General features: G+C 46.8%; 2 protein-coding genes and 1 long non-coding RNA gene across 5 annotated transcripts in view; 2 read left to right on the forward strand and 1 right to left on the reverse strand.

Moving 5' to 3' along the window:
• The window catches only part of GLYR1 (glyoxylate reductase 1 homolog), a 27,128-nt gene extending 14,039 nt beyond the window's left edge, over positions 1 to 13,089 (forward strand). For 2 of the 3 annotated variants that reach the window (XM_064153390.1, XM_064153389.1), the window contains 11 exons: positions 454 to 540; positions 1,568 to 1,624; positions 2,672 to 2,722; positions 2,838 to 2,911; positions 4,741 to 4,840; positions 6,079 to 6,189; positions 6,473 to 6,574; positions 7,996 to 8,158; positions 8,581 to 8,760; positions 9,256 to 9,380; positions 9,733 to 13,089. In XM_064153390.1, the coding sequence (XP_064009460.1) occupies positions 454 to 540; positions 1,568 to 1,624; positions 2,672 to 2,722; positions 2,838 to 2,911; positions 4,741 to 4,840; positions 6,079 to 6,189; positions 6,473 to 6,574; positions 7,996 to 8,158; positions 8,581 to 8,760; positions 9,256 to 9,380; positions 9,733 to 9,807 (1,125 nt within the window). In that variant the 3' untranslated portion in view covers positions 9,808 to 13,089. The remainder of the gene's footprint in view (positions 1 to 453; positions 541 to 1,567; positions 1,625 to 2,671; positions 2,723 to 2,837; positions 2,912 to 4,740; positions 4,841 to 6,078; positions 6,190 to 6,472; positions 6,575 to 7,995; positions 8,159 to 8,580; positions 8,761 to 9,255; positions 9,381 to 9,732) is intronic. The other variant, XM_064153388.1, reaches the window with a different exon arrangement.
• LOC135180703 (uncharacterized) lies at positions 12,780 to 13,934 on the reverse strand. The gene is made up of 3 exons (XR_010304538.1): positions 13,793 to 13,934; positions 13,385 to 13,562; positions 12,780 to 13,299 (listed from the first exon to the last, which is right to left on the reverse strand). It is a non-coding gene; the product is annotated as an uncharacterized LOC135180703 (long non-coding RNA).
• Positions 13,935 to 14,017: 83 nt separating this feature from the next.
• Positions 14,018 to 24,216, forward strand: ROGDI (rogdi atypical leucine zipper). The gene is made up of 11 exons (XM_064153395.1): positions 14,018 to 14,092; positions 16,269 to 16,340; positions 17,553 to 17,635; positions 19,001 to 19,055; positions 19,503 to 19,583; positions 19,709 to 19,804; positions 20,847 to 20,945; positions 21,368 to 21,481; positions 22,135 to 22,184; positions 22,671 to 22,797; positions 23,359 to 24,216. Exons 1-11 carry the CDS (start codon positions 14,051 to 14,053, stop codon positions 23,398 to 23,400), a joined length of 861 nt encoding a protein of 286 aa, XP_064009465.1. The 5' UTR covers positions 14,018 to 14,050; the 3' UTR covers positions 23,401 to 24,216.
• The last annotated feature ends 290 nt before the right edge of the window (positions 24,217 to 24,506 follow it).

Consider the following 24,506-nt stretch of genomic DNA (forward strand, 5'->3'; position numbering starts at 1 on the left):
CAGCCTCATGCTTTGAAGGTTCTGTTAGCAGGTAGGCTGCTTTTTTATGACAGAAGAGGATTAGAGGAGCTCAGACCTCTGACTCTGGTGATCACTAATTTGTTTAGCTTTCTGCATCTGCCAGAGGAAAATGCTGGATCAAGGGTGTTCATTGCTTCTCTTCCTATTGCATGGTTACACAAGTGCAGTAATTCCTCTCACATCTGAAGAATGGATTCTCCCAAAGCCATAACTGTGTTTGACTTCCTTTGTTGGCAGTTCATGTTTTATTCACCTCACCTGTGTTGACAATACTCTGTGTTAAATACGAACACTTCATGGGAAGACATGTGAAATGGAAGACATTTGTAGTGATTTTCAAAGCTCTGTTTGTGTGCTCATATGATCAACATGCTGTGGCCAGCCACTGAGCCAGATTGTAAGCTCTTTCTGATCCTCTTTGTATTTCCTCAGGACCTCACCATTCCAGAGTCAAGTACAGTGAAGAGGGTGATGACTGGGACAGTGGCCGGATTTAAATGGCCACCAAGCGTCAGTGAGGTGAGAAACTTTATGATGTGTGTGATCTGAGAACTGGGTTTGTGAAAGCAAATCTAGAACCTTTTGTCTGTGCTGTGAAATAGTGAAATTCCTTCCTCCTGTAGGAACAAAACAAAACCCTCCTGTTTTGTCATTATGTAGTGTAACAAAGCTAAACAACATCCTTTTCTGGAGACTGTCAAAACCTACCTGCATGCATTCCTGTGCAGACTACTCTAGGTGAACCTGCTTTTGCCGGGAGAGGCTGGACTCCATGATCTCTGGAGGTCCCTTCCAACCTCTAACATTCTGTGATCCTGGGCAACCAAGAAGTACTCTGGGAAGTGAGATTTCAGTCTTTATGGAACCGTTTGCAGATTCACACTTGCTGCACTTATTTTTGCACTTCCTGTTTCACAAGTGCTTCTGGGACTGGCTTTCCAAAACTAGAGGTGATGACGTGGATAGTCTCTCCCTGTCTGGATATGGGGTGGTTCTGTTTGATTTCCCCAATAAGCAGCCTTTGGAAACCTTGCATTTTTGTGCATCATTACTTAAGTGATCAGTGAAGCAGAGCAAGAGCAGCGTGACTGGGCTAGCACACGTGGTGCTTGCTGAGGAGCTGAGATGTCTGGGCCTGCGGCCCCTGTTGCTCTTAATGTGAATTTACCTAACATGTGACAGTGCTAGGTGTAATCTCCAGACAATTCCCAGAGTACTCTTCTAACGAGTTTCTTGAAGACTGGAAAGGAAATATTTTCATTCCCTTGGAAAGAACAGGGTCTGAGATCTCTTCATTGTGTTAATAACCTTTGGTTTCCCTACAGGTGTCCAAAGATGAGGAATGTGATATGAACGGCTTTAGCTTTGTGAATGAAACACAGTGCTAACAGCTTAACTGAAACAGGCTGCTTGATGACCACTGATACATTTTACATTTCCCACCTTAAGCTATTCTCATGCAGTTTGAGAGAACAAGGAAATTGTGCTGTAGTTGCTCAGTGCCTCTCTGGGAATGTTTCTGAGCCTTTACTTTCTCTATTTGTAGCCTGTGAAGGACAGTGATCCACATTTTCATCACTTCCTGCTGAGCCAGACAGAGAAGGTGAGCGTTTAGCTGCTGGTGTGTCTAGGCTAGCATCCTGCCCTTTGCTGGGATTAAGCACAAGGAGATGTGAAATTCTGTTCTTCAGGGGCTAGCAGCAATTCGGTTTTCACATGCAGTTTTGTAGTTCAATTACTTCCTAACCTGAAGGTTTAAAATTATTTAGCACTGAGTACAACGAATAGTTGGAAGTAGTTAAAAATTATCTAGCACCAGGATTTGACAACTCTGCTATAGTAAATTCTGTGGATTGAATGTTGAAGGGTAGGAAAAGTTCTTTTTTCTGTTTAAAAACCCTGTTGTTTGTCTTGAGTTATCCTAATAGTTCTTTTATCTGGATTAATTTGTCAATTAACTGCATATGGCAGGAGAATTTCCAGGATCAGAAAGCCTCCATGTGCAATACAGCAAACTTATCTCCTGAGAGTCAGAAGCTTTGCAAGATTTTATCTTGAGCAGTAAACATGAGGAGGAAAAGGAAAGATGAAATTAAATGCAGCACCTAGCTGAGAATCTGGGTAGAGCCAGAAGGATTGAGAGCAGTTTTAATCTAGAGAAGATCACAATAAGAGCAGCATAGGAGGGAGCAATCTTCACGTTAACATTTGTTGAAAGCCGTGTGCCTTCTCATGGTAACAAGAAGGTTTTGCTTCCATGGTTGCACTGACATACCAAGCAGACACGATGCAAGGTGCTCTGTGGCCAGCTTTAGAGTTCTGTTCTTCCTGGGCCATGTGGGACTAGGAAGGCCCTGGATTCTTGCCTTCAGAGGAGCCTGTTACATGAACTGCAGAAAGGAGTTTGTAGTACCTGTGTCATAAAACAGGATGAAATGCTTGGGCAGGATGAGAAAGGAAGAGCTTAGTGCATTTGGAATAGATTTTTATCTTCCCTCATTGAGGGAAGCTTTAGTTGTCGTGCTGTGCAGATGGTGGTGGGTAGGTGAGCTGTCTGTTTCTATGTGACGAAGATATGTAGCAAAGAAATTCGCTCAGCAGAGCAAATCAGCACTGTCCTTGCCTTGAATGCTTTGTCTTCTCCATACAGCCAACTGTCTGCTATCAAGCCATCACAAAGAAGCTGAAGGTTTGTGAAGAGGTAAGGCAGATCTTAGTTTTGATGGATTTTCCTTACTGTCATGAGGACTTGCAGTTCCTTCAGAGCTGTGCACTGTATTTTTTTTTCCTCTTCCCTCCCTCGCTCCCCCTCCCAGGAAACAGGATCCACCTCCATCCAGGCAGCAGACAGCACAGCAGTCAATGGCAGCATCACACCTACAGACAAAAAGTAAGATCTCCAACGCACTTCAGCCATTTCCCTTCCTTTTTCTCCTTGCCATCTCATACATGCAGCCATTATCCAGCTTGTCACTGAGAATAAATAAACCTAACGTTTCCCTCTTAACTACAGATCTTCTCTGTCCTTGTTTGAAATCCTGATTTGGGGGATAAGGGGGAAAGGGAGGCAGCTAAAAACAGGGCCTCTGCAGCAGAAAAATTCAGGATAGGATCTGATCTGGATACGTTTGCAATTCAGGACTTCTCTGCAGTCGCCCTTTTGCTGTAGGGCGGAACATGGACCAGCAGTGTTTGAGTGCTGTGTGAGGCAGAAAGATAAAAGATTATCTCTCCAGTAGTGCCTGGCAGTTGACTGGGGTTATTTAGTCCTTCTGAGCCTGTAGACGACAAGAGGAAGAGGGAGGTGTCTTCTCCCAGCACAGGAGCTTTGCTGTGCAGCATGTGAGCTTTCTGTTTTTTTCTAACACCCCCCTTCTCCTTTCTAGAGTGAGAGAAGCCTAACTTGAGCTTCCTGTTTCACTCTGTAACTTCCGCTCTGTTCAAATTGAGTTCAGGACACAGCTTGCTGCTTGCCGTTGGGGTCGTTCCCATGGGATGTCAGTTCTCAGCTGTACTCCAGGGGCACCAAAATAACAATGAAGCTGTTCAGGTAAAACAGTCTCTCAGGAAAGCGTGGCTCAGAGGTGGTTTGGGAGAGAGAGAATATCTTCTCTGTTTTACAGCCTTCAAAATAGGTGGACCTTGTTTGGCCTGTTTAAGGAGCCTATAGAGACTTGCTCTGACCTGCCTGAGTTAGTGTGCTCCAACAAAAAGCAGCTTGGCTAGCCGGGAGAGGGCAGGTGGCTTGTAAAAGCCACAGTGCATCTGTAGTGTGGCCGATTCTGAAGAATTAACTGGGGAATTACCAGGCAGGTTTCGTTGTGAAGTTACGTCAGACCTGTAACTGAGCCCTTTGCCGGCATCCTGCTAGAGCTGTGGGTTTGGTGTGAAGCTAACTGCAGATGTATGAAAAGATCCTCGCAGCAATGACTGCAAAGGCATTCCTTTTGCAAGTAACTGTAGGGATGACACTTGTTGTCTTTTTCTGCAAGTGGGGGAGCAGAATTCTTGTTAGCCTGGAGGGGAGGCATGGGGGAAGGCAGCGTGTATCTGGGACCATGCTGTTGCCACTTGTGCTGTCCTGTACCGGTCTGTTTCTTCCTTCCTGCCTTTGTCCAGAATTGCAGCTACAGACTGGTGACTGCATCCCTGCTGTGTGTGTGGTGCTTAGCCCAGTAGTCCTTGCAGGATTATTTTATGGTAAAGATTATAATGTGTTGTTCAGTAGCAGGAGTAAGTCATCGTACATCTGACTTAGCTTAAATATCAGAGAATTAATTAAGAGAAGCACTTGCTGATCTCTCAATGTTCCCTTTATCTTCAGGAAGGCAGTGGCTGGCAACAGAAAGCACAAGAGCAGCAATTTTAACAAAATAAACAAACCAAACCCTCCAAAGAAAGAAAACCCAAAACAAACAACCAAAATCAAACCAGACCACCCAGACTTCAATAATTAGGTAGATTTTTGAAGCAGAATGAAGACTTTATTCAGGAGATTGTTAGGAATGCTTGGTAAGCAAAATAAATACCAGCTTGCTTTTAAAAGGTCAGTAGCTGCCCCTTCTAGCTGTGGCTGCGATGAAACATGTTTGGTTTTCTTGTGGGTTGGGGCTTTTGCACTTGGTGATGCTCCAGCGTTTGCTCTTCATCATTTCCAAGGCCATGAGAGACTGACACCAGCTGCCTTTTGTTTCATTAATGTTTGTCTCTTCCCCTCAGGATAGGATTTCTTGGGCTTGGCTTGATGGGAAGTGGCATTGTCTCCAACTTACTAAAGATGGGTCACACTGTCACTGTCTGGAACCGGACCGCCGAGAAGGTAAGCATGTGCTTAAGGTACAGGTGACACTTCATCTCTTCTCAACATGTAGTTACCACCTCTTGGCTCAGGGAGGACTGGAGTCACCAATCAGTGGTGCCTGGGAGCGGATACCAAAGAAACACAAGTATGTTGTATCTAGTGAGAGGTTTCCCTGCCCGTGCCAGTAGGGTTGGAACTAGATAATTTTTGAGGTCCCTTTTAGCCCTGACAATTCTATGAGTCTGTGTTTGCCACCTTGTTCTGTTATTTCCTAGGGGCTTGCTGGTGACCTCTTTGGACTAGATGAAGCTGTAGTCTGTCTTAGTGTGGTCACTTTTATGTGAGCAGTCCCCACCCCATTGCCATGTTGAATGTGACAGAGCTGCCAGAAAAATCACAACCTTATATATGTGTTGAGGAATGCAATGTGAAGTGCCTCTGGAAATAATCAAGTCATTGTGTCATGAGGCTGGACAAAAAGAGCAGGTGCTTGGGGGTTGATCCTTGTGGTGGTGTGGTAGGATGCAGTGCTTGACCACAGCTTCATCTACGTATCCACTGCTCTCTTCATGTTGCAGTAACAGAGCTTCAATTGAAAACTTGCTCATAAAACTGGAGTGAGGAGGCTTTTATAGGTATATTCACAGTGAAAATGGAGCTTACATTAAACCTATCTTCTAGCTAGTGTTACTCTTTGTAGGGGAGAAAGAAAAGGATGTAACTGGAGCAGACATGAGGCTGTAATAATATGGTGGAAGATCAGAGACAAGAGCAGTGTGGTTACTTTATTAAAAGGGATTAAAAGATTTCTCACTGCAAAAGATGGGTGGCAGGAGGGCGTAGAGTAAGAAGGAGTTAAGATTCTGAAGGAGCAGCCTACTGAACCACCATTCTCAGTCTCAGATGTGCATATTCCTGTTTGCTTTCCAGTAACACCTTTTGCTGTTCCTGTTTACCATTTTTTTGCTGCCTCATCTCTTCTCCAAAACTGAACATCATTCAATCTCTTCTTTCACCTGAGCATTCTCTTTTCCTGCATCTTTCTTTTGAAGTTCTTCACTTGGGGTTTCAGAAAATGTGCAAAAGAGCCCTTTTTGTGTGTGGACAAAGCAAGAGAAGATAGCCCACTTGCTGTTTAATTATCCCTGACTCTTGTTAGGTTTGGTCTAGCAGCAGAGTTTCTTTTGGCACAACACTAGAGAACATATTTTGTCTGTACTTGATTTTTCTTACGTTTGAATTTGTGACTTTTGCAGTGTGATTTGTTCATCCAGGAGGGGGCACGGCTGGGAAGAACCCCCGCTGAAGTTGTCTCCACCTGTGACATCACCTTTGCCTGTGTATCAGATCCAAAAGCAGCAAAGGATGTAAGGATTAGCTCTTATTTTACCTCCACCAGGTAGACTACAAGATACTGCATGCCAGTTGTGATTCCTACTTACCAGGGTAATGTGGATCACTGTAGGTGCTGGGTAATTTAGCTGTTCAAAAATAACTGTCCCAATAAAAGTCATGCCTTTTGAAAAATAATAATCCTGAGGGGTAAGTTTGGAGAGCCCTCTAGAAATCTACCACCTGAACTGCTGCCCTGCAGGGTCTGAGTTTCTCTGCAGACACCCTATTGCTTTACCGCTCTTCTGTTCCCCACAGCTGGTACTTGGTCCGAGTGGGGTGTTGCAAGGGATTCGCCCAGGGAAGTGTTACGTGGACATGTCCACCGTGGATGCAGATACAGTGACAGAGCTGGCCCAGGTAATCACTTTGACCTGAACTTCTAACACCTGTGATGCAACAGCAGCCCTGCAGTTCTTGTGGCTTCAGACAGTGAACTGTTGATAATAAAGATGCTTCTGAAGATTACGGGGCACCTTTCAGAACATGCTCCAGTTCCAAGCAATTAAGACATAGTGACCTGTCAAATCTTGACCAGCAAAGCCTGTAGATTTGGCAGGGCTGTTAGCTGGCACCAGTGCAAAGAGTCAGCCAAGTTTTGATCTCTTAAGAAGTATTTGTAACCAGATAAGTGTCCTGTAGGACTCTGAAGGACAGGATGCTGTCTGGATGAATAAGTGTCCTTAAATTGATAAAAAGCATAATCTGTTTATTCTAAATGTTATGGTTGGGGAACAAGAGCACCTTCATGTTTCATCTAGTAGAAATGTTATTATAGAGGGTTTCTGTGGAAGCCTTCTGATTCTTTCCAATGTGGTATTTGTGATTTCCTCTTTGGCATCTCAGTTGTTATCCTTTGCCCTAACCACAGCATGTGTTGTTGGACAGGCGGACAGAGCTAGGTTTGATGTAGTTTGAAGCAGACTTTCTGGTGATGCAGTAGTGTGACATGAATTTGGAGAATGAAGAGTCATACATATTAGTAAACCTCTGCCTGCAGAGATCTGTCAAAGACATTTCCTTTGGGGAAAAGGCAGTAGTCAAGCTTCTGAGATTCCTACCCCAGTTGTACCACTCTGCCACTGATTCCTTGGCCTTCACAGTGTGCTATGGCAAAAGCACTTCAGTTGCCTGCTTAAAACATGCATGCTAGCAGTGGGTGTAGGAAAGTGTTGCTGGACTGTGAAGGCAACTTTTGGTCTCAAGTACTCTTTGCAGAATCAGAGCAACAGTGCTTTACTCTCCTATTTATATGTGTGAGTTATTTGTTCATAGGATGGTTTGGGCTGGAAGGGACTTTAGAGATTATCCAGTCCCAACCTCCCTGCCATGGGCAGGGACACCCACCCCCAAGACCAGGTTGGTCAAGGCGCTGTGCAGCCTGACCTTGAGCACTTCTGTGAAGGGGACATCCACAACCTCTCTGTGCAACCCAATCCAGTGTCTTATTGCTTCAGTCTCAATTTCTCTTCTTCGAGCTCAAAGCCATTGTCCCTCATCCTGTCACTCCAAGCCCTTGTCAAAAATCCCTCCACAGCATTCCTGTAGCCCCATTCAGGTACTGGAAGGCTCAAAGGTCTGCCTGGAGCCTTCTATTCTCCAGGCTGAAGAACCCCAACTGGCTCAGCCTGTCCCCATAGCGGAGGTGCTCTGATCATTGTTTTGCTTTTAGATTCTGTCTTCAGAGACAGGAGTCCCCTAAAGAAAACTTTCTCTGCTTCCTGCTCAGCACCAGCACCTCCTATTCATGCACAGTTAACCAGCCCTGCTCTTTTTTCCAGGTGATAGTGTCGCGGGGTGGTCGCTTTTTGGAAGCCCCAGTCTCAGGAAATCAGCAGCTGTCCAACGATGGGATGCTTGTGATCCTGGCAGCTGGTGACAGGGGTTTATATGAGGACTGCAGTAGCTGTTTCCAAGCGATGGGGAAAACCTCTTTTTTTCTAGGTAATTACAACATAAAAGGCCTGATGGCATTTTACTAGACAGGGCAAGGACTGGGTGTTGCAGCAAGGAGCCTGAGAGGCCTCTCTCATCTGTTTCTTGTCTCCTTGGGCAGTGTGGGAAACTGGCCTGCTCTACTGCAGCTTGGCCAATTTCAGAGCCTCCGGCTTAGATTTTCTTCTTTGAACACTGGTTCATTTTGGAGGATCCATGTTGCTTTGTATTTTATATCATGCTTTGTTATGATTTCTCTCCTCCTTTTGAGTTCTTGGAAAATGTGTAAGTTTTCTGAAGTCTTAAGGGGAAGGGAGAAGTACCAAGGGCTTGATATGGAGAGTCCAGTAGTGTTAATACTATGTGGGATGGGGGAGCAAAGCTACTGTGTCTCTTCTGGAGGAATGGCCAACGGTGTGTCTCACTCCCAGGTGAAGTAGGCAATGCCGCCAAGATGATGCTGATTGTGAACATGGTCCAAGGCAGTTTCATGGCAACGATAGCAGAAGGACTGACTTTGGCTCAAGTGACTGGCCAGTCCCAACAGACCCTTCTGGATATCCTCAATCAGGGACAACTTGCCAGCATCTTCCTGGACCAGAAGTGCCAAAGTAAAGTTCTCTTCCATTGTTTCTGTTTTTATAGGACATTTGTCACAATCTAGCAGCATTTCAGATAATGGCAGAAGGGAGACAATAACCATTCCATCTTCATCAGCCTGGGACTCTGGGTGTTATAAGCATTCTGGAAATGAAGAGCTGACTGCCATTCCTTCCCTTTCATAGCCAGGGCTTCTGAGAATCCACTCCAAGTTCTGCATTATCTACAGCCCACTTAAGACTTGAGTTCACAGTGAAGGTTTTATTGGGGCAGGGTAATAAATTAAATGAAGGGCAAGGTGCTTAGAAATGTGAGCTTGCTTTTTCATTGGGCAATAGTATCTGCTGTGGCCAGATGAAGAGAGCAGAGAAGCAGAAGAGCTAAAAGCAGTGTTCCTGGTGATCAGTTTGGGAAAGGGAATTTTGATGTTGAATTGCATGCCCTTGCAGCATGTCCTTGGTTTACTTTTGTCATGCTTATATTTTTGCACACATTCATATTGACAGATATCTTGCAAGGAAACTTTAAACCTGATTTCTACCTGAAATACATACAGAAGGATCTTAGATTAGCTATTGCACTGGGCGATTCTGTCAACCACCCAACTCCCATGGCAGCTGCTGCCAACGAGGTAAGAGTTGTTCTGTGCTCAAGTGCCTTACTCAGCATTTCTTCAGTAGAGCCATTTGTCAAGAGACAAAAGCCTAAGAATGATAGCATCTCTAAGACAAGGGAACAATTACTGAAATACACTTTGGCTAGGATAGAATTGGATTTGTTTTGGTTGTAGGTGGCTTCAGAATGCCACATCAGTAAAAGGAGATGGCCCGGGCAAGACCCGGTGCATTCTGATGCTCTCTGTGCTAATTACTGACATACTGTGCAGTTCTCTGCTATGCAGTGCAGCAGAGAATTTTTTTTCTGCTGCAGAAAGGCTTTGCAGAAGAGTGGACACTGATACTTCTCTGATTTCTTTTCTCTAGGTCTATAAAAGAGCAAAGGCATTGGACCAATCAGACAACGACATGTCTGCAGTGTACAGGGCCTACATCCACTAGGCTGCACCGTTCTTACTGTTAATACTATGATTATTGATTAATATTATTATGATACTGGGTTTTAACTCTGGACCAGTCCATCTCTGTCTCTCCATTTCCTTTTATAAACAGACTTTGAGACCTGCCATGGAGGCAGCTGCTGTGGTGAGCCTTCCCCTGGTGGCAGAAGGTTGGGAGGAGGGGGCTCGGATTGCTGCAGTCTAATTAGAAAAATCCATGCCATGCACTGACAGTCATGGAACAGAACAGTGGCGGCTTGTTCAGAAGCTCTGAGGCAACTCTGCCAGCAATCTGCTGCTTGGCTGCTTTTATTTTCCTCTTTGTATGCTTGTCCAAGATGCTGTTTCTAATGATCCCTTTTCTCCTTTGCTGTGAAATAACGCGTGTGTTGGACCCTCTGCGTTACGGAGGCAGGTGACATACATCCCATCTACCTGTGAATATCATTAAAGTCCTTGGTCCCAAGTAAGGTGAGGAGCATTCCTGTTAATCGACCACTGTTAGAGAACAAAGCACCTCCCATGGAGGAGAATGGCAGTTCCAGAAGGTAATGGGGTTGTATGCAGCACTGTCTTGATTCTGTTTCTTTTTAAACTTCCACTTTCCCAGCACCTTGCTAGAGGAGTTCCTTGTACTGTTAAGAACAGATTGCATCCATGTCTTCCCCTGTACAGACAGCTGTAGCTTAGGGAACATAAGCATACTGAAAATGGGAGGATGCCAGTGTAAATGAGCCTCCTAAAAGGCTAGTCACATCTGCCCAGGCCACAAACAGCACTGGAGGCCAGCATGTTTGCATAGAAAAATGCAAGAGAAAAGCAACGTAAAACTGGGTCAGAGATACTTTATTTGGGGAAGGAGCAAACCCTATGGTTGCTCCTGGCCATAGCCTGTGTTGCTTTACTTCTAGGTTGGGTTGGTGATGGGATGGCTGTTAACCCTTTGTATAAAGAGTTACAAAGGTTGTGCACAGGCAGAGCGATGAGTCTGAAAGAGGCAAGAAGAGTGATTGTAGAGCCAAGAGACTGAGAACCCTGAGCTGCTTTCCACATGCGCTCTCTGGCCTTTACATGGTCATCATAGGACTTAGCCTGTTTGCCCATCTCTAAAGGTGGGTGATGAATACCTACCTCACAGGGATATTTTTGTGTGCTGAGTACTAATCTTCATGCATGTCAGATTTTGGTGTTACTACTCTGGGTGCAGCACTAGCACAGGATTAGACTTTTCCCTGTACCTGCAACTCTGCTGGTAACCAGATACAAAGTCCTAGAGAGAGCAGTAAAGTGGGAGGCTAAGACCACTGCTGAGCTTTAATCTGGAATTGTGGAACTTCAGCTGTAGGTACAAAGGTTAGAGAGCAGAGGTGCTCTCTAGTATTGATAGCAGAACAACCCAGAGTCCAAAGGATGCAAACAGAGTATGTTTGGTTGTTTTGTTGGGGTTTTGGTTAAATTGTTCTCAGTATTGACCTTTTAGGAAGGTTTTTGTGTTTTAGATTTGGGAGTTAGTAAAATGCCAGTAAGAAACTTAATTGGTTAAAATCACTTCTCAGTGGTGCAATCCTCTCTATTAGGTTGGGATTCTGAAAGGAAAGAAAACAAATTCAAATTGAACCATGTTCTTTTAAATCCCTGAGTTCTGTGCTTCCCATCATCTTATTTTTCTAGGAACCTAATGTCTGTAGAGAAATGTTTCTGTGAGTTAGGTTTTCTTGCCCATATTGCTTTGTGCAGCATGAGCTGCTTTGTTCAGGGGCATCTTACTAAGAACTAGAGGAAGTAGCAGACACTCATTGCAAACCGTGGCACCTAAGGCCTTCAGTGTTACTTGGTTGGATATTTCACCTCACATGATTGCTGATACTGTGTTAAATGTTCTGTCCTGTGGACAACATCTCTTAGATGTGTTGGTCATCGCTTGGCCCTTGATCAGTGGAGTATGTGAACAATACTAGTTACACATAACAACGTCTCTTGGCAGTGCAACTGTCATCCTGTATGCAGATGCTTTTATTAAAGGCACGTGTAACTGCTCAAGGTAACCAACCATTAGCCTGTTTCTGACACACTTGTGCTTCTTCCATCCAGAAGGCCCTGGTTAACTCAGCTCTTAGTGCTCAGAAGGCCCTGATTAAACACAATGGAGTTAAGAAATCACTCATGTCGATGGTGTATTGATGGGATCTGAGGGAAATTGTGTTGGGGAGGTAGGAAATAGGACCACAGATTTAACAGTGTTAAGAAATCTTTTGGGAGGAAGGGACAGGTACTCTCAGATCCAGCTGAGAGTGGAACTGTGCTAAGTTGTCCTTAACCTTTGCCTGTGGAGGTCTCATTGGTCAAGGCAAAAGTAGTGGAGGATCTCCCTCTTCTTCTACTTTGTGGTGCCTCTGAACAGAGTGAGAACACAAAAGGGGGTCTTAAGTCCTGCAATGTGCATTTCATGGTGAATTAAAAGCATATTTGTGAAAGGGAGAGCCACTCCTTGGGCAACTCACTGCTGCAGATTTTGTTTTCCAGAAATACTGTAGTTTTCACAATGGAGATGTTTATTTATGTGGAATGGCAGGTGCAGACTAGTTGAACACTGTAATTTATTCTGGGAAGGTGTGACTGCAGCTTTCTGGAGGAGCAGGTGGCTGTTGAGTGTTTGGAGGGTGTGGTGCTGCCCAGCCAGCTGTACTGGCACAGATACTTCAGAGAGGAGCAGAAGGAGACCAAGAGCTCTGAAGTGGATGTGAAGTGAGGAGGAGGGATGGAAATGGTGCAAACCAGACTTTCAGATGCCATGTGAGATTGGCTCGTGTCAGTCTTGCTTGGGATTGTTGTATTTATGTCTGTAGCATCTGAAGATGGGTCTTAATCTGTTCCTTGGCCTCAGATTTGGAGGGAAGGAAAGGGGGGAAGCTGTAGATTGAGAGATGCTCTAATAAAACTGGCTAGTCAGTGTCGTCTTAATATTGTTGACAATTCTGTAAAGTTCCTTTTTATGAGGATTTCTGTTTTAGCAATTTGCCTTTTTTTGGCTCCCTCCTTTTTAAAGAGAAAAATGTGACACTTGTGCAAAGCTTGTAAGAAAAGCAGTTTCTTTTTTCCTCAACGATAGATCCTATCTAGTTAATTAAGGTTGTGAATTTTATTTTGCCTTGTTTTTAATTAACGTCATTCAGAATAGGATGTGTGAAAAATGTTTAAATGGCAAAACAAAGATTATTTTTTTTTGGTGCAATTAACAAAGCTACTGGCAAAGAAAAGAATAAAACCTTTCTTGGTAACACAATGTTTTTTGTGGCAGTTTCTAAAGCCTTTCCAACCTGTGTTGTGGTGTTGAAGACCTACACATGTTCCTCAACATCAAAAAATGAGTCGCTGAAAACCAGATGAGCATTTTAGTCATTGCAGGAACTTGATCTTCTCAGTAAGGCACTGATGAATCTGGGTCATTTTCAGCCTCCTCAGGTAGGCTCTGTTCTGCCTCAGTGCCTCTGAACTGCAAGAAGGATGAAGACTTAGTTTTAAAACTAATAATTGTTGAGAGGTTGAGGTCCAGGAACTTACTGGTGTTGATGACTTACTATGTTATCTAAGTGCTGGTAGCCCAGTGGCCCAATTGCTCGGTCTGGAGTATCCTTCCTTCTAGCGCTCGGGTTTTTTGAGGGCTAACTCAGCAGCAGGTTTCCCAAGACAAGATTCCTTAACTCAAGTGTTTGCAAGCTCCAAAATGTTGCTTTCTGATGATCCAGGCAGCGTTACCTGTCAAAGAGCAGATGATCCAGTATGAAACATAATGGCCTACTGCTGATGAATGCTGTGCTTTAGCTCAGATGAATAACAGGTGCTGAAGTAAGGGAAAGCTTGAGTTTTAGCACTCATTAAAAGCAATGTAGAAAGTGCTGGAGCAAGGAGTTAGTTGTGGTCACAGCAGAAAGTCTGTGCCTGGAAGCTTTACCTGCTCAGTGAATGTGTTCCCTTTGCCAACCCACCTTGCTGATGTGGTGAGCAGTATGCCCCTACATCCCCACACTGCAGGTGCTGCCCGGTGCCATTAGCGGGACAGAGGGTATATGGCAGTGCTCCTGACGGCTCCCAGGCCGCGGCCTTCGCTTTCCGGTCCGGCGCCGCCTGACGTCCCTCCGCAGCGCCCCCCGTGGGCAGGCAGCGCAGCCCAACCCAGCGCCGCCCTGGCCGCGCTGCCGGGCGGGGCTGAGCCGCAGGCTAGGCGGGGCGGGACCGGCGGCAGGATGGCGGCGGCGATGACGAGCGCGGCGGAGCGGGCGGTGCTGGTGAGTCGGGAAACGGCAGCCCTACCGGCGCCCCGCAGGCCCCTTCCTGCTGCCGGGCCCGAGAGCTGCGTCTGCTGACTGCTCTCGGGCAGCGGCCGAGCCGCCTTCTGGCGTCGGCTGCCGGCGCCTCGCTGAGGCGCGCTGCGAGGGCCGCCTGGGGACAGCTGCGTGGTCGGGCGGCCGCGCCGGGCTCGCAGAGCAGTGCTTGGGTATGCGGCTGTGGGACCAGGGCAGGCTTTCGACCCGGCCCCGGCCTCTGTTGCCGTGCTGCCCTTAGGCCCGCGGTCATCCTGCAGGACGTGATCCGCTCCAGACGCCCCTTCGGTTACGATAATAGTCCCCGCTCGAGTGCGCTCTCCCTGGGCAGAGAGCGTAGCTGCTGTTGGCCCCGGTTGGTTCCGGAGCAGGTCCCCACAGGAGCCAGTCCTGCCTACGTTAAACAGCGGAATGCGTTAAGATGACCTTACTGTTGTGGCGGTGTGGTAGGCCGTTGAGTGGAAGAGCAGAGCTGGTAAATGGCAGCACGTCAGAGCAGCCTTGGCTATTCGGCAAAGGCAGGAGAGCTGATGTGCTGATGTTGCACACCTCTCCAGCTGGATCAGCGGGGAGGAGCGGCGAAAGGCTGCTGACAAGGGAGAGAGTTTTAGAGATACAGCCAGGCTGGGTGGAAAGCTGCACATGAAAACCAGATTTTTTTCTCAAGTTCCTGTGTTTTGGAATGCTGTGGCTGGCCGTCAAAAACACAGCCCACAGCATGATAGAATCCCAGAGCGTTAAGGGGTGGAAGAGACCTCAAATGATCATCTAAGTCCAACGCCAGTGCAGTGGACAGGCACGGTGCGTGGCTTGGCTCTGTCTGAAGAGGGAAGATGGTTTGCTGTGGAGTTGAAAGACCAGGGATGATTTAAACGTCTGTGTGTCGAGAGTGGGGTAAAGGCTGTGCTTTACCTGTAGGATTTCTGTTCCTTTGGGAACCTGGAGGAGGGAAAATGTTACAAAGAATGCATGTAGAGGATCCACTGTGTCAGCACAATACCCCAAAACAAAAGCAGATTTAAATGGTGGGAGTCAGTGCTCCTAAACCCACGCTGAGTTGAAGGATAACAGAGGATCCCACCTAGGTTTGTTGTGTGTACCTGTTTTGGGTGAGGATTTGTTGAAACAGAATGCTTTGTCCTACTCTTTGTTTGGATGACTCTTGCATAAGGTGGGGACGCATCAGTCAGTTTCTCGTGGAGAACAGGAACTGTCTAGCAGAAGAAGCACAGGATTGCATTGCTGAGTTTAGCACCTTTCCAATTTTTCTCAGGGCAAATTGCTCAATTCTTTCCCTTCTAATGCTTCCCATGTGGAAAATTTCACCCCTCTTATAAGAGAGCAGCTGTCAGTCTCCTGGTTTCGTCCTTTGCTTGCGTCCCCATTTCTCTCACAGTCTTCTGTGTGAGGTCTTGTGGTTTAATGGGAGTGCTCAGGTGTGGTTCTCCTTTATGCAAGCTTCTCCGTGGCAGATTGAAGCCTGAGGTGGCACGTCATCAGATCTGAACTCGTTTGTTACTAGATATCCCCAAATGACTGGGAATCCTCGACCTTTCTCTCCCCCTACCCACTTTTCAGTTTAGCTTGCTTCATTTTTAGGCTGCTGCATGGCAAAATGCTACTGGGGGAAGGAGAAGCATTTTAGTTTTGTCTTTGTTTCTCACCATCTAATTGGTAGTAGATTTGTCTGCAAGTTGAGTCCGTTTTGCCCGTGACTGCAATTGGTAAGGATACCTGTCTGTTTATCGTCTTACTTCATTCCTCTATCCTCTCGAGGTTGGATGGGTGTCTGACAGCCGATCAGCCAAGGTCAGCCCACTCCAGCAGCTTAAAAGGTGCCCCAGATTCTGAAGCAGCAGGCTCTATACTTTGAAATTCACATCCAGTGTTGCCTGTTCTGCCCTGATTCTGTGATTATTGGCACAGTGATTTGTATGGATGCTGCTTTGTTAAAGTCAAAACAAGAATGAAAATAATTCGTTTTGGCTGTGGGGGAGAAGAAGAAATCCTTTTCTTTATTTCCACATGACTTAAACATCATAGCCTTAGCAATGTCTTTACAACTTAAATAATTTGCATATATGCCTTATTTCCAGTGTTTGACTTCTAACGGTTCCACTTCTGCCTTTCCACCACACAGGAGGAAGAATTTAAATGGCTTTTACAAGAAGAGGTCCATGTTGTTTTGAAGCAGCTGCAAGACATTTTGAAGGTAAGGTTAATATACTGCATCTGACTTTGTGAGTTTGTTTACTCTCCCGTGTGAGAATGGTGGTAGATTATACCTGTGGGAAAAAATCATGGTAGAGGGTGCATGAAAATCTCCGTCATGCTCATCTAGTGCTATCCCAAGTGCCTGCTTGTGCTCTGGTCTCAAAGACTCACAGTACAACTGATTTTCAGGGGGGGTTCTCAATTCACTGCGAGAGCTGCTTGGAAAAGGCCCAGTGGAGGCAGGCAGACCTCTCTGCCAGGCATTTAGGGATAGGAGTATTGTCTGAAAGAGAGAATCTGTGTCTGTGTGTAACTGTCATGCGATGGTAGAAACAAGCCTGAAGCCTTTAGCTGACAAGCTGCTGCTTGTGCAAGAATTAGTAGTGTGCGGTCTCCTCCTTCAGAACTGTCCTCTTGATGCACTCACTTCTCTTCTGATCCCTGCCCCTTTCCGAGGTGTGAAGTGCTCAGCGAAGCCTGCAGCACCTTTGAACAGCCTGGGCTGCAGGATTCAGCTATTTTCTAAGCAGCCAGGTGGTGAAGCAGCCAAAGGGGGTTGTGTGCAGGAGAGCTCAGCACTTTCCCAGACCAGTTTTCAACAGGCCCAGCCCTGTAAGGTTGCGAGGTTCTGACAGCAGTTCGTGTGTGGTACCAGTGCAAAAAGGTGGAGGTGCTAGAGAGGAGTGGGTGCTAGAGAAGGTTGAAATGCTATAGTGCTGACCCGGGATGTGACTTGGTAGCAGATGACAGTAACCTGCAATGTCTGTTCATAGTGTGTGGTTTTAAAGAATTTATTATGGCCTTAAGGGTGAAGGGTGGCTAAAGACCACTCACCAGCCCCTGGAACCAGGCAGCAGCTGGTTTTCATTCCAGACTTCCCACAGGGACCTGCTGTTAAGCTGGTGGCAGTGCACTGTGGAAGGGGCATGCAAGACTGTGCTGTGCTGCTGCTGTGGCTTGCTTGTAACCACTCTGGCACAGGCCACCTGTTCTGGCTCTGGAGTGTGGTGCTGGACTGTAGGAATTCTGATGCCTTTCGTGGTGAGTTGCATGGGCTGAGACTCTGCTGAGCCTTGCCTGAGCTGGAGGAGAATTCATGTGCTCTGCTAGATGGGTTGCAGGAGGCTTGAAAAGGTGACAGTTCTGGCTACTTGCCAACATCTGCATTCCTGCTCTCACTTCATCTTTATTTCTGTCTTCTCTTGGGTAGGAAGCCTCTCTCCGCTTCGCCCTGCCCACTAGTGGCTCAGGAGGATCCATCAAGCAAGAGAACTTTGTGCTGAGCACATCAGGGTAAGTGGTGGGTGGTGATCAGGGAGTTGCTGATGCTCCACTGGGCCGCTCTTGTTCAGGCTGTGGCTCCCACTCCAGCAGTGCTTGCATTGGTGCTGGGGCCTCCTGATGGAGAAAAGGGTTCCTGGGGCACCCATGGCAAAGGCCACTACAGCAGCTCCAGAGAAAAAAGCATTTCTTTAATAACAGATTTCACCTTAAGGAAAGCAAACAAAGACTCTGGTGGTAGATTAATGTAGCATTCTGTGGCTGTGCTCCAGGGACTGCCTTAGCCAGAGCTGTGCCGTTTCCTCTTGACAGTGGTAGCATAGCCATTGACTCCTGACCACACACCAGTGTGGTGCATCAGCCTGCTGCTCTTGGCACCCCTACCCAGGGATATTGTACTGATTCGGCACTCAGGGAGTTGTCAGTGCAAGACTGACTTGAGTTCTGCATTTGGCTTAGTTTCTGACTCTGGCTGTGGCTTTGCTTTAGTCTCCCTGAAACGGCAATAATAAATCTACTTCACAAAGAGCAAGCTGAGACTTCTGCAGAAGGTGCTATGGAAGTTCAGTTCTGAAGCAGCTGTCCACTTTTTGATCTTCAGCATGGGCTTTGGTCAGGGTAGCTGCACTCTGGCAGGAGTCTCAAGCTTGTTGCAAAGGTCCTTGGTCCTTAGGAACAGCCTGGTGATCATTTCGTGGAACAGTGCAGTGATTGTGTGCTGGCGTTGAAGGTTGCATTATTCAGATCTTAAAGTATTAAAGTTGATTCTCATTTTCATTCATTGTTATTGCAAAATGGATCTTAAGAAGTGCTGATCTAAAGAGTCTGTACTGTACTGAAACATAAGAATGGCTGAGTTCTTGAAGGCCCAGGTGCTTCGGTCTTCTCCCACTGCTACTGTGAGCCACCCTGCAGGACTTTTTAAAGGGTTTGGGGTTTTAGTTTATTTAGTCTTTTTTTATGCTGGTGGAGGAGAAGAGAGGCAGGATGGGGTTTATAGCTTTCCACTGCCATGTATCACTCCAGTGTCAGTAACTCCTCTAATACCTTGTCTTTGTGCCTGCCAGAGCTGCCTGTAACGGCAACCAGACTGTTGATAGGTGGAACATTATGTGTGACATCAGAAACGGAGGTAATGTTTGAGCAGGGCAGTTCAGATGAGGTGGCTTGTAAAGAATAGGGCAGCAACTGATCATAGGCCAAGTGCTGGCTACTGGAAAGTGTGTAGAGCTCATCTGCATCCCCCAGCTGACCCCTGGCAGGAACACAACTCGGGTAACTACATGGGACAGGGAGAGGCTGTGTCAAGTTGGCAATTTGATAGGTGTCTCTGGTCTCCTGTGACTTATGTTGCCCAGATCTTTCTTCTCATTCCAGCACAGACCAGGTGAAAGGTGTGCTGACGCTGCAGGGAGACGCCCTGTGTCAAGCTGTGAGTATTTGCAGTGGTTCTTGCTTTGACTCAGTGGGTGGGAGTCATCCCTCTTACACTTCAGTGACCTTGAGGGAGAAGTCATCTTTATGCCATGCCAGTAAGCGAAGATCTTGGCCAGCAGCTGTTGAAATTTGTCAAGGTCCAGCATCTAACCCATCCCTCCCCACTCTGTGGTGTCTTCCATGGGGCATTTCTTTTCCTTGAACAGCTCTGTTATGTAATAACAAATTTTCTTGAGGGCCTTCTGAGATGAGGTCAAGTCCTGCCTCAATTTCAGTTCACTAAATGCCTTTCAACTCCTCCTGTAGGAGGACTGAGATTCTGGCTGTACCAGGACTGCTGAAATCAGCTTGCCAGGACGATAGACAGAATGGAGTGGGACTTTCAGTCTCTGTCCTGCGTATGGAGGTTGCTTGCTCTCATGTGTTTGTTTCTTTCTTCAAGGATGTTAATCTGAAAATGCCCAAAAGTAACCAGCTCCTGCACTTTGCGTTTCGGGAGGACAAGCAGTGGAAGTTGCAGCAGGTATTGTTCACTCTGGATGCATAATTCTCTGTAGCATACATGCCCTCCAAGCAGTAGATATGCACTTCCTCGTGCATATTGTACAGAGTCATTCTTTTAATAGGGCTGCTCTTACACCTTTGCAGATCCAGGATGCCAGAAACCATGTTAACAAGGCCATTTGCCTGCTTATGAACAGAGACGTCAACTACCAGTTCAAAACGGGTTCAGAGGTTCTCAAGGTAAGGAGAACCTACCCCTCTTTACCAGGACAGGAACATGTGTTTGTCTTCTCTCCATTTGTTGTTTTAAACACAGTTACTTACTGTCTAGAGTCTCTTACTGGAAATGGACTCCCCAGCTGTACCCATATGTACCTGTGTGGAGTATGCTGTGAGCTCACACTTGCTGTGCATCTGTAGCAGTTTAGCACCAGTAACAAGGCTATATAGAATGTTAGAGTTTGGAAGGGACCTCTAAAGTTCATCAAGTCCACCCCTCCAGCATGGTGGATGGTCATCTGGGCAGGCCTGCCCTCCTGCACAGCAGTTATTCCAGGACTAATTCCCTTGATCCCTTGGATGATGTGGTTACACAGCTCGTGCTCTTCCCTGTCACTGCTTTTGGGGAGACAGGAAACAAGGCAGGCATCAGCACACCAAAGACTAGTTAGTGTTTGTGATTTACTGATGATTTCTCACTTCCTGGTAGCAGTTGATGGGCCTGATACAGAGCAGCTGCTGCACAGCAGTAAAACCCAGCCCTCTGCTTGGAAATGCTTTCTGGAGCTTTCAGAGGAAGTTCAGCTTACTCTTTAAGCTGTGGTTTCTGGCAGGGCTGGGCTCACAAGGAGCTGATCTCTAGTGCCTTAGCTCGGATGGGAGCCCCTGCAGCAGGCCTTGTACCTGTGGTTGGGGAACGGGGAGATCTAGGATGCAGCTCATTGTCTTGCCTTAATGCCTGCCCTACAGAAGAGCTGATGAGGAGTTTGTCAATGCTTCTGTGGCATCAGTAACTGATCTCACGTTCTCTTCTTATTCTTCTAATGAATAGCTGCTCTCTCTCTTCAGTCCCTGCCATTAAACACTCCTGACCTGTCTCACAGGTGCCTGTAATGGTGATAACCATTACAATGCATGTGTGGGGGAGCTCACCCCTCCCAAGAATCTCTGGAAGGGCAAAGGGGTGGGGGTGGTTGGTGTAACACTCTGAAAAGGCTGTAGGAGTCTGCAGCACACTGCCCAGGGACTGCCACTCAGCAGTGTGCTGTACGTTGTCTTGTAGCTCATGGATGCTGTGATGTTGCAGCTCTCAAGGGCCCGAAACCGGCTCACCACTCCGGCCGCGCTGACTCTGCCCGAGATTGCCTCCGGTGGCCTCACGGTAAGTATGTGGTGCCACCCTGCAGTCTTGCAGCATGCAACAGTTGGATATTGTGCTGCATCCTGGGGGAAGTGGGTTTCTGAAGCATCTCCTGAGGCTGAAGCAGGTGCAAACCCTAAGCACTTTTGGCTGCTCGGTATCTTCCTGTGGGTAAGCAGATGACTTGAGTGTGAGGACTCTGGCTCTCAGAGAATAGGTTCTGTTCTCTGCCCAGAGATAACTTACCTTTTGAGCTCGACTCCTTTTTGTCACCATCATGCACTCACCATCTGACCAAGTGCAGCAAGAGGAACAACCATTGCCTGCAAGCTGTTCAGTCTTTTGTGTCTGTCTCAGTATGGCTTAGCAAAAGGCAGTGGTTTCCTATTGTTGGGCAATAATGGTGCTATCACTGACAGAGGCACTGCTTGCTCTCTCACCAGAAAATGTTCACCCCTGCTCTGCCTCCAGACGTCCTTGTGAACTTCTACATCAACGTGAACAAGCTGTGCCTGACTGTCTACCAGCTCCACGTGCTGCAGCCCAGCACAACCAAGGTGATGCCTCCTTTATTTGCCCCTCTCCATGTCCCGCTGTGAGGAGGGCATTGCACTGCTACACGGTGCAGTGTCCTGTGCACAAGGTAATGCAGAAAAGACTGCAGCTGGTGGTAAGTGTCTGTATTTAGATCTGCTGCAGACAGAACACTGGCTTCAAATCTAGCCTGGGGCGTAGCCACTAAGGCCAGAAAAAAGTAGCAGTGCTCCAGGGAAAACCAGCAACTACTATTTGCCAAGCACTGCTTTCTCTTACCATACGGTGTGATAATTCAGCACCATTTTGGAAGGACATTATTGTGTTAATCCATTTCACAGCAAAGTATCCTCCTGGGTTTTCTGAATGGAGTTTTGATCGGTGCTTTCCTGCTTCACCTCTTGCATTTTGGTCAGCTCAGTGTCCTCTAAAAACAAAGTTTAACTCTGGAGCTTTATGAATTACTGCCCTTCCAGAAAGGTATTTACCTAAAACCTGTCTTTTGTTTGTCTTCTGGAACTTCTCTTGTTTTCAAATTTGGACTTGAGCCCTGTTTTTTCATGAAGGTGCAGGAAGAGACCCAACGACATGGATCTGTTATGAGAATAAAGCACTCAGGCAGATGCAGTTTGTTTGCTGTGTCAAAATCCTAACGACCTTTTTTCTTCTCCTCTAGAACTTCAAGCCTGCTGGAGGGTCCATCTTACACAACCCTGGAGCTATGTTGTAAGTGCAGTCACTCTAAAGCTGTTTAACAGGTGCAGGAGCATGCTGAGGAAGAGCTCCAAGATCCACACCTCTGACTGTAGGATCTGTTAAGTGGAGGAGCTGGGCTGGGTCACTTGCTGTGACTGTGAATGCGCATGTGTCCATGAGAGTGTTTCTTGAATTACTTGGTCGTAGAGGCCCAAAGATGAGACTTATCAGGATACAGCCCACCCATAGAGTGCCGTGAGCTTGTCTGGAGGTGAGAGCTGTCCATCAAAATTGCTACCTGCGTTTCCTGCCTGTGTGTCACTCTGGAAAGCGGTGATGTTGCTAATTAACCCAATGAAATTTAGCTTAGCTCGAAATCTGGTCAGTCTGTAACTTTGCCATGTGCTGGTTTTAGTGAGGAGGAATTGTCATCATCTGTGAGAATGCAGGACAGTAAAGTTTTGTGTTCTGTGTTGTCATGTGTAAAGCTGTGCTCACTCTTTCTCCCCACTCCAGTGAGTTTGGCAGCCAGCGGTATGAAGTCAGCCATGTCCACAAGGTGGAATGTGTTGTCCCGTGGTTAAATGATGCCCTTGTCTTCTTCACAGTTTCACTGCAGCTTTGCCAGCAACTGAAGGACAAGGTAATGGCCTTAGAAAAGGGGCTTTGGTTTTAACTCCATTTTAAGAGGACCTCAGATCTAAGAATCTGATGTGATGTTACTCTGCACAACTTGAATATAAAGTGAAAACAAGCAATGGGGTCACTGTTCTGGAGCTAGAGGGCAGACTGGCACTGCCTGGTGGCCAGCCAGCTGGACCAATGTGTGGTAATGTGGCAAATGTCTTTCCTTAGCTAGTGACCTGGTGGAGAGGAGCAGGCAAACGCTTTTGTGTTCCCAGTCATGAGCTGTAAGCAAGGAATGCCAGGGTGCTGGAGAGGAGGCATGAAGACTTCTGCAGACTGGATTCCGATATACTAGTGCTCCATTCCAGCTCTGCAGCTCACCTGGCTGCTACTTTGAGCAAATAAGTTTGTGGTCAAAGCCTCTTCAGTGCCAGTAGCAGTAAATTCCCCTTCTGCAGTGCAGTGTTGGGAGTGGGTAACGCTGCGAGGTTCAGCCTTCACAGACGCTTCAGCTATGTTCTTTCTTCTGCAGCTCAAGGGATACAGAAACTTACCTGCCTTTCTTCTTGCTTTCTAGATCTCTGTCTTCTCCAGTTACTGGAACTACAGACCATACTAATTCTCCTTGGAGTGTCCAAGCCTTTATGGTACTTGCAATGTCTCTATTTTCAACATGCCAGTTAAGTCCAAGTAAGCCTGATGAGTGCTGGGGTTCACTATGGTATGGCACTCCACAGGGCAGTGTCAGCGTATCCAGAGACATAACTTGAGCAGCCTTGTCCAGGACTGCTGCCTAAGCAGGGCACCAAGCAGTGATGTGAAACAGCTTCCACCTTTTTTTTACACCTTCCAAGTCTCTGATGGATGACACTAGTCCATTTCAAAGGATGTGGGGCTGTGGACTGCTCTCAGTAGCTGCTTGCACACAGTGCTGTGGCTGACTGCTGCACTGTGAGTTGGCTGGGAAGAGATGAGGGTGGATTAATTGAACACCACAAGAAGTGTAGGGCATCTTGCTCCATGTAGTGAAATAGGTTGTTGTGTTGTGCTCCAGCTGTGGCTACGACTAGCCCTCTCCTGTCCAAGCTATTGATTCCCCTTGGTGAATATTCTTACTTGCTGCTGTTTGAAGTCTTCCTTTTTTCTTTTCTTTTTTTCCCCTGGCATCAGTGTGACAATATTTTGATTTTGTTCCTAATCACTCGTTGGGCCAATTGCTTCTTTCCAGGCTTAGGGTTTGGTTTTCACTGCCAGCCTTTGGAGTAGGCTCTGTAGCTTGAGCACAGCTGGACAGTCTTACATCCTGATTAAACCCAAAGTGAGTACCGTGTTGTTAACTACAGCTTGCTGCCTACCTGTGAATTCTACAATAAGTGACTGATCCCTCTAGCCGTTGGTAACTGTGCAATAAAGATCCTCAGACTTGTCATACATACCTGGGCTGTCAGTGCTGAGACTGAAAGAGCTCTGTATGAAGGTTGGCTTCGCTTGCAAGCGAGCGATTGTTGTTAGCTGTGAATGCTGAGTTACTGCTGGGCTCATGGGAGGGCAGTAGTGGTGTCCGAGGGCAGCGCTGTTCGAAGCCTGAGCACTAAGCCGTCCCAGCAGCACACGAAGGGAAAGACTGCAAGTTAGGAGCTAAGGCAAAGGTTTAGGTCTTAAGCGCGTTGCCGTGTGAGGCATTGCTCGGGAGTGGCAGGGCAAGGCGGCGGTGGAGCACCCGAG

The sequence above is a fragment of the Pogoniulus pusillus genome, chromosome 13 (assembly GCF_015220805.1).
Source record: "Pogoniulus pusillus isolate bPogPus1 chromosome 13, bPogPus1.pri, whole genome shotgun sequence".
NCBI lineage: Eukaryota > Metazoa > Chordata > Aves > Piciformes > Lybiidae > Pogoniulus > Pogoniulus pusillus.

Bases quoted from the DNA above. Each gene is read 5' to 3' on its own strand.
- ROGDI (XM_064153395.1), top strand. From the start codon at position 14,051: ATGGCGGCGGCGATGACGAGCGCGGCGGAGCGGGCGGTGCTG. The intron at 20,946-21,367 runs GTAAGTATGTGG...CTCTCTCACCAG, and splicing joins TTGCCTCCGGTGGCCTCACG to AAAATGTTCACCCCTGCTCT. The intron at 22,798-23,358 runs GTAATGGCCTTA...CTTGCTTTCTAG, and splicing joins GCCAGCAACTGAAGGACAAG to ATCTCTGTCTTCTCCAGTTA.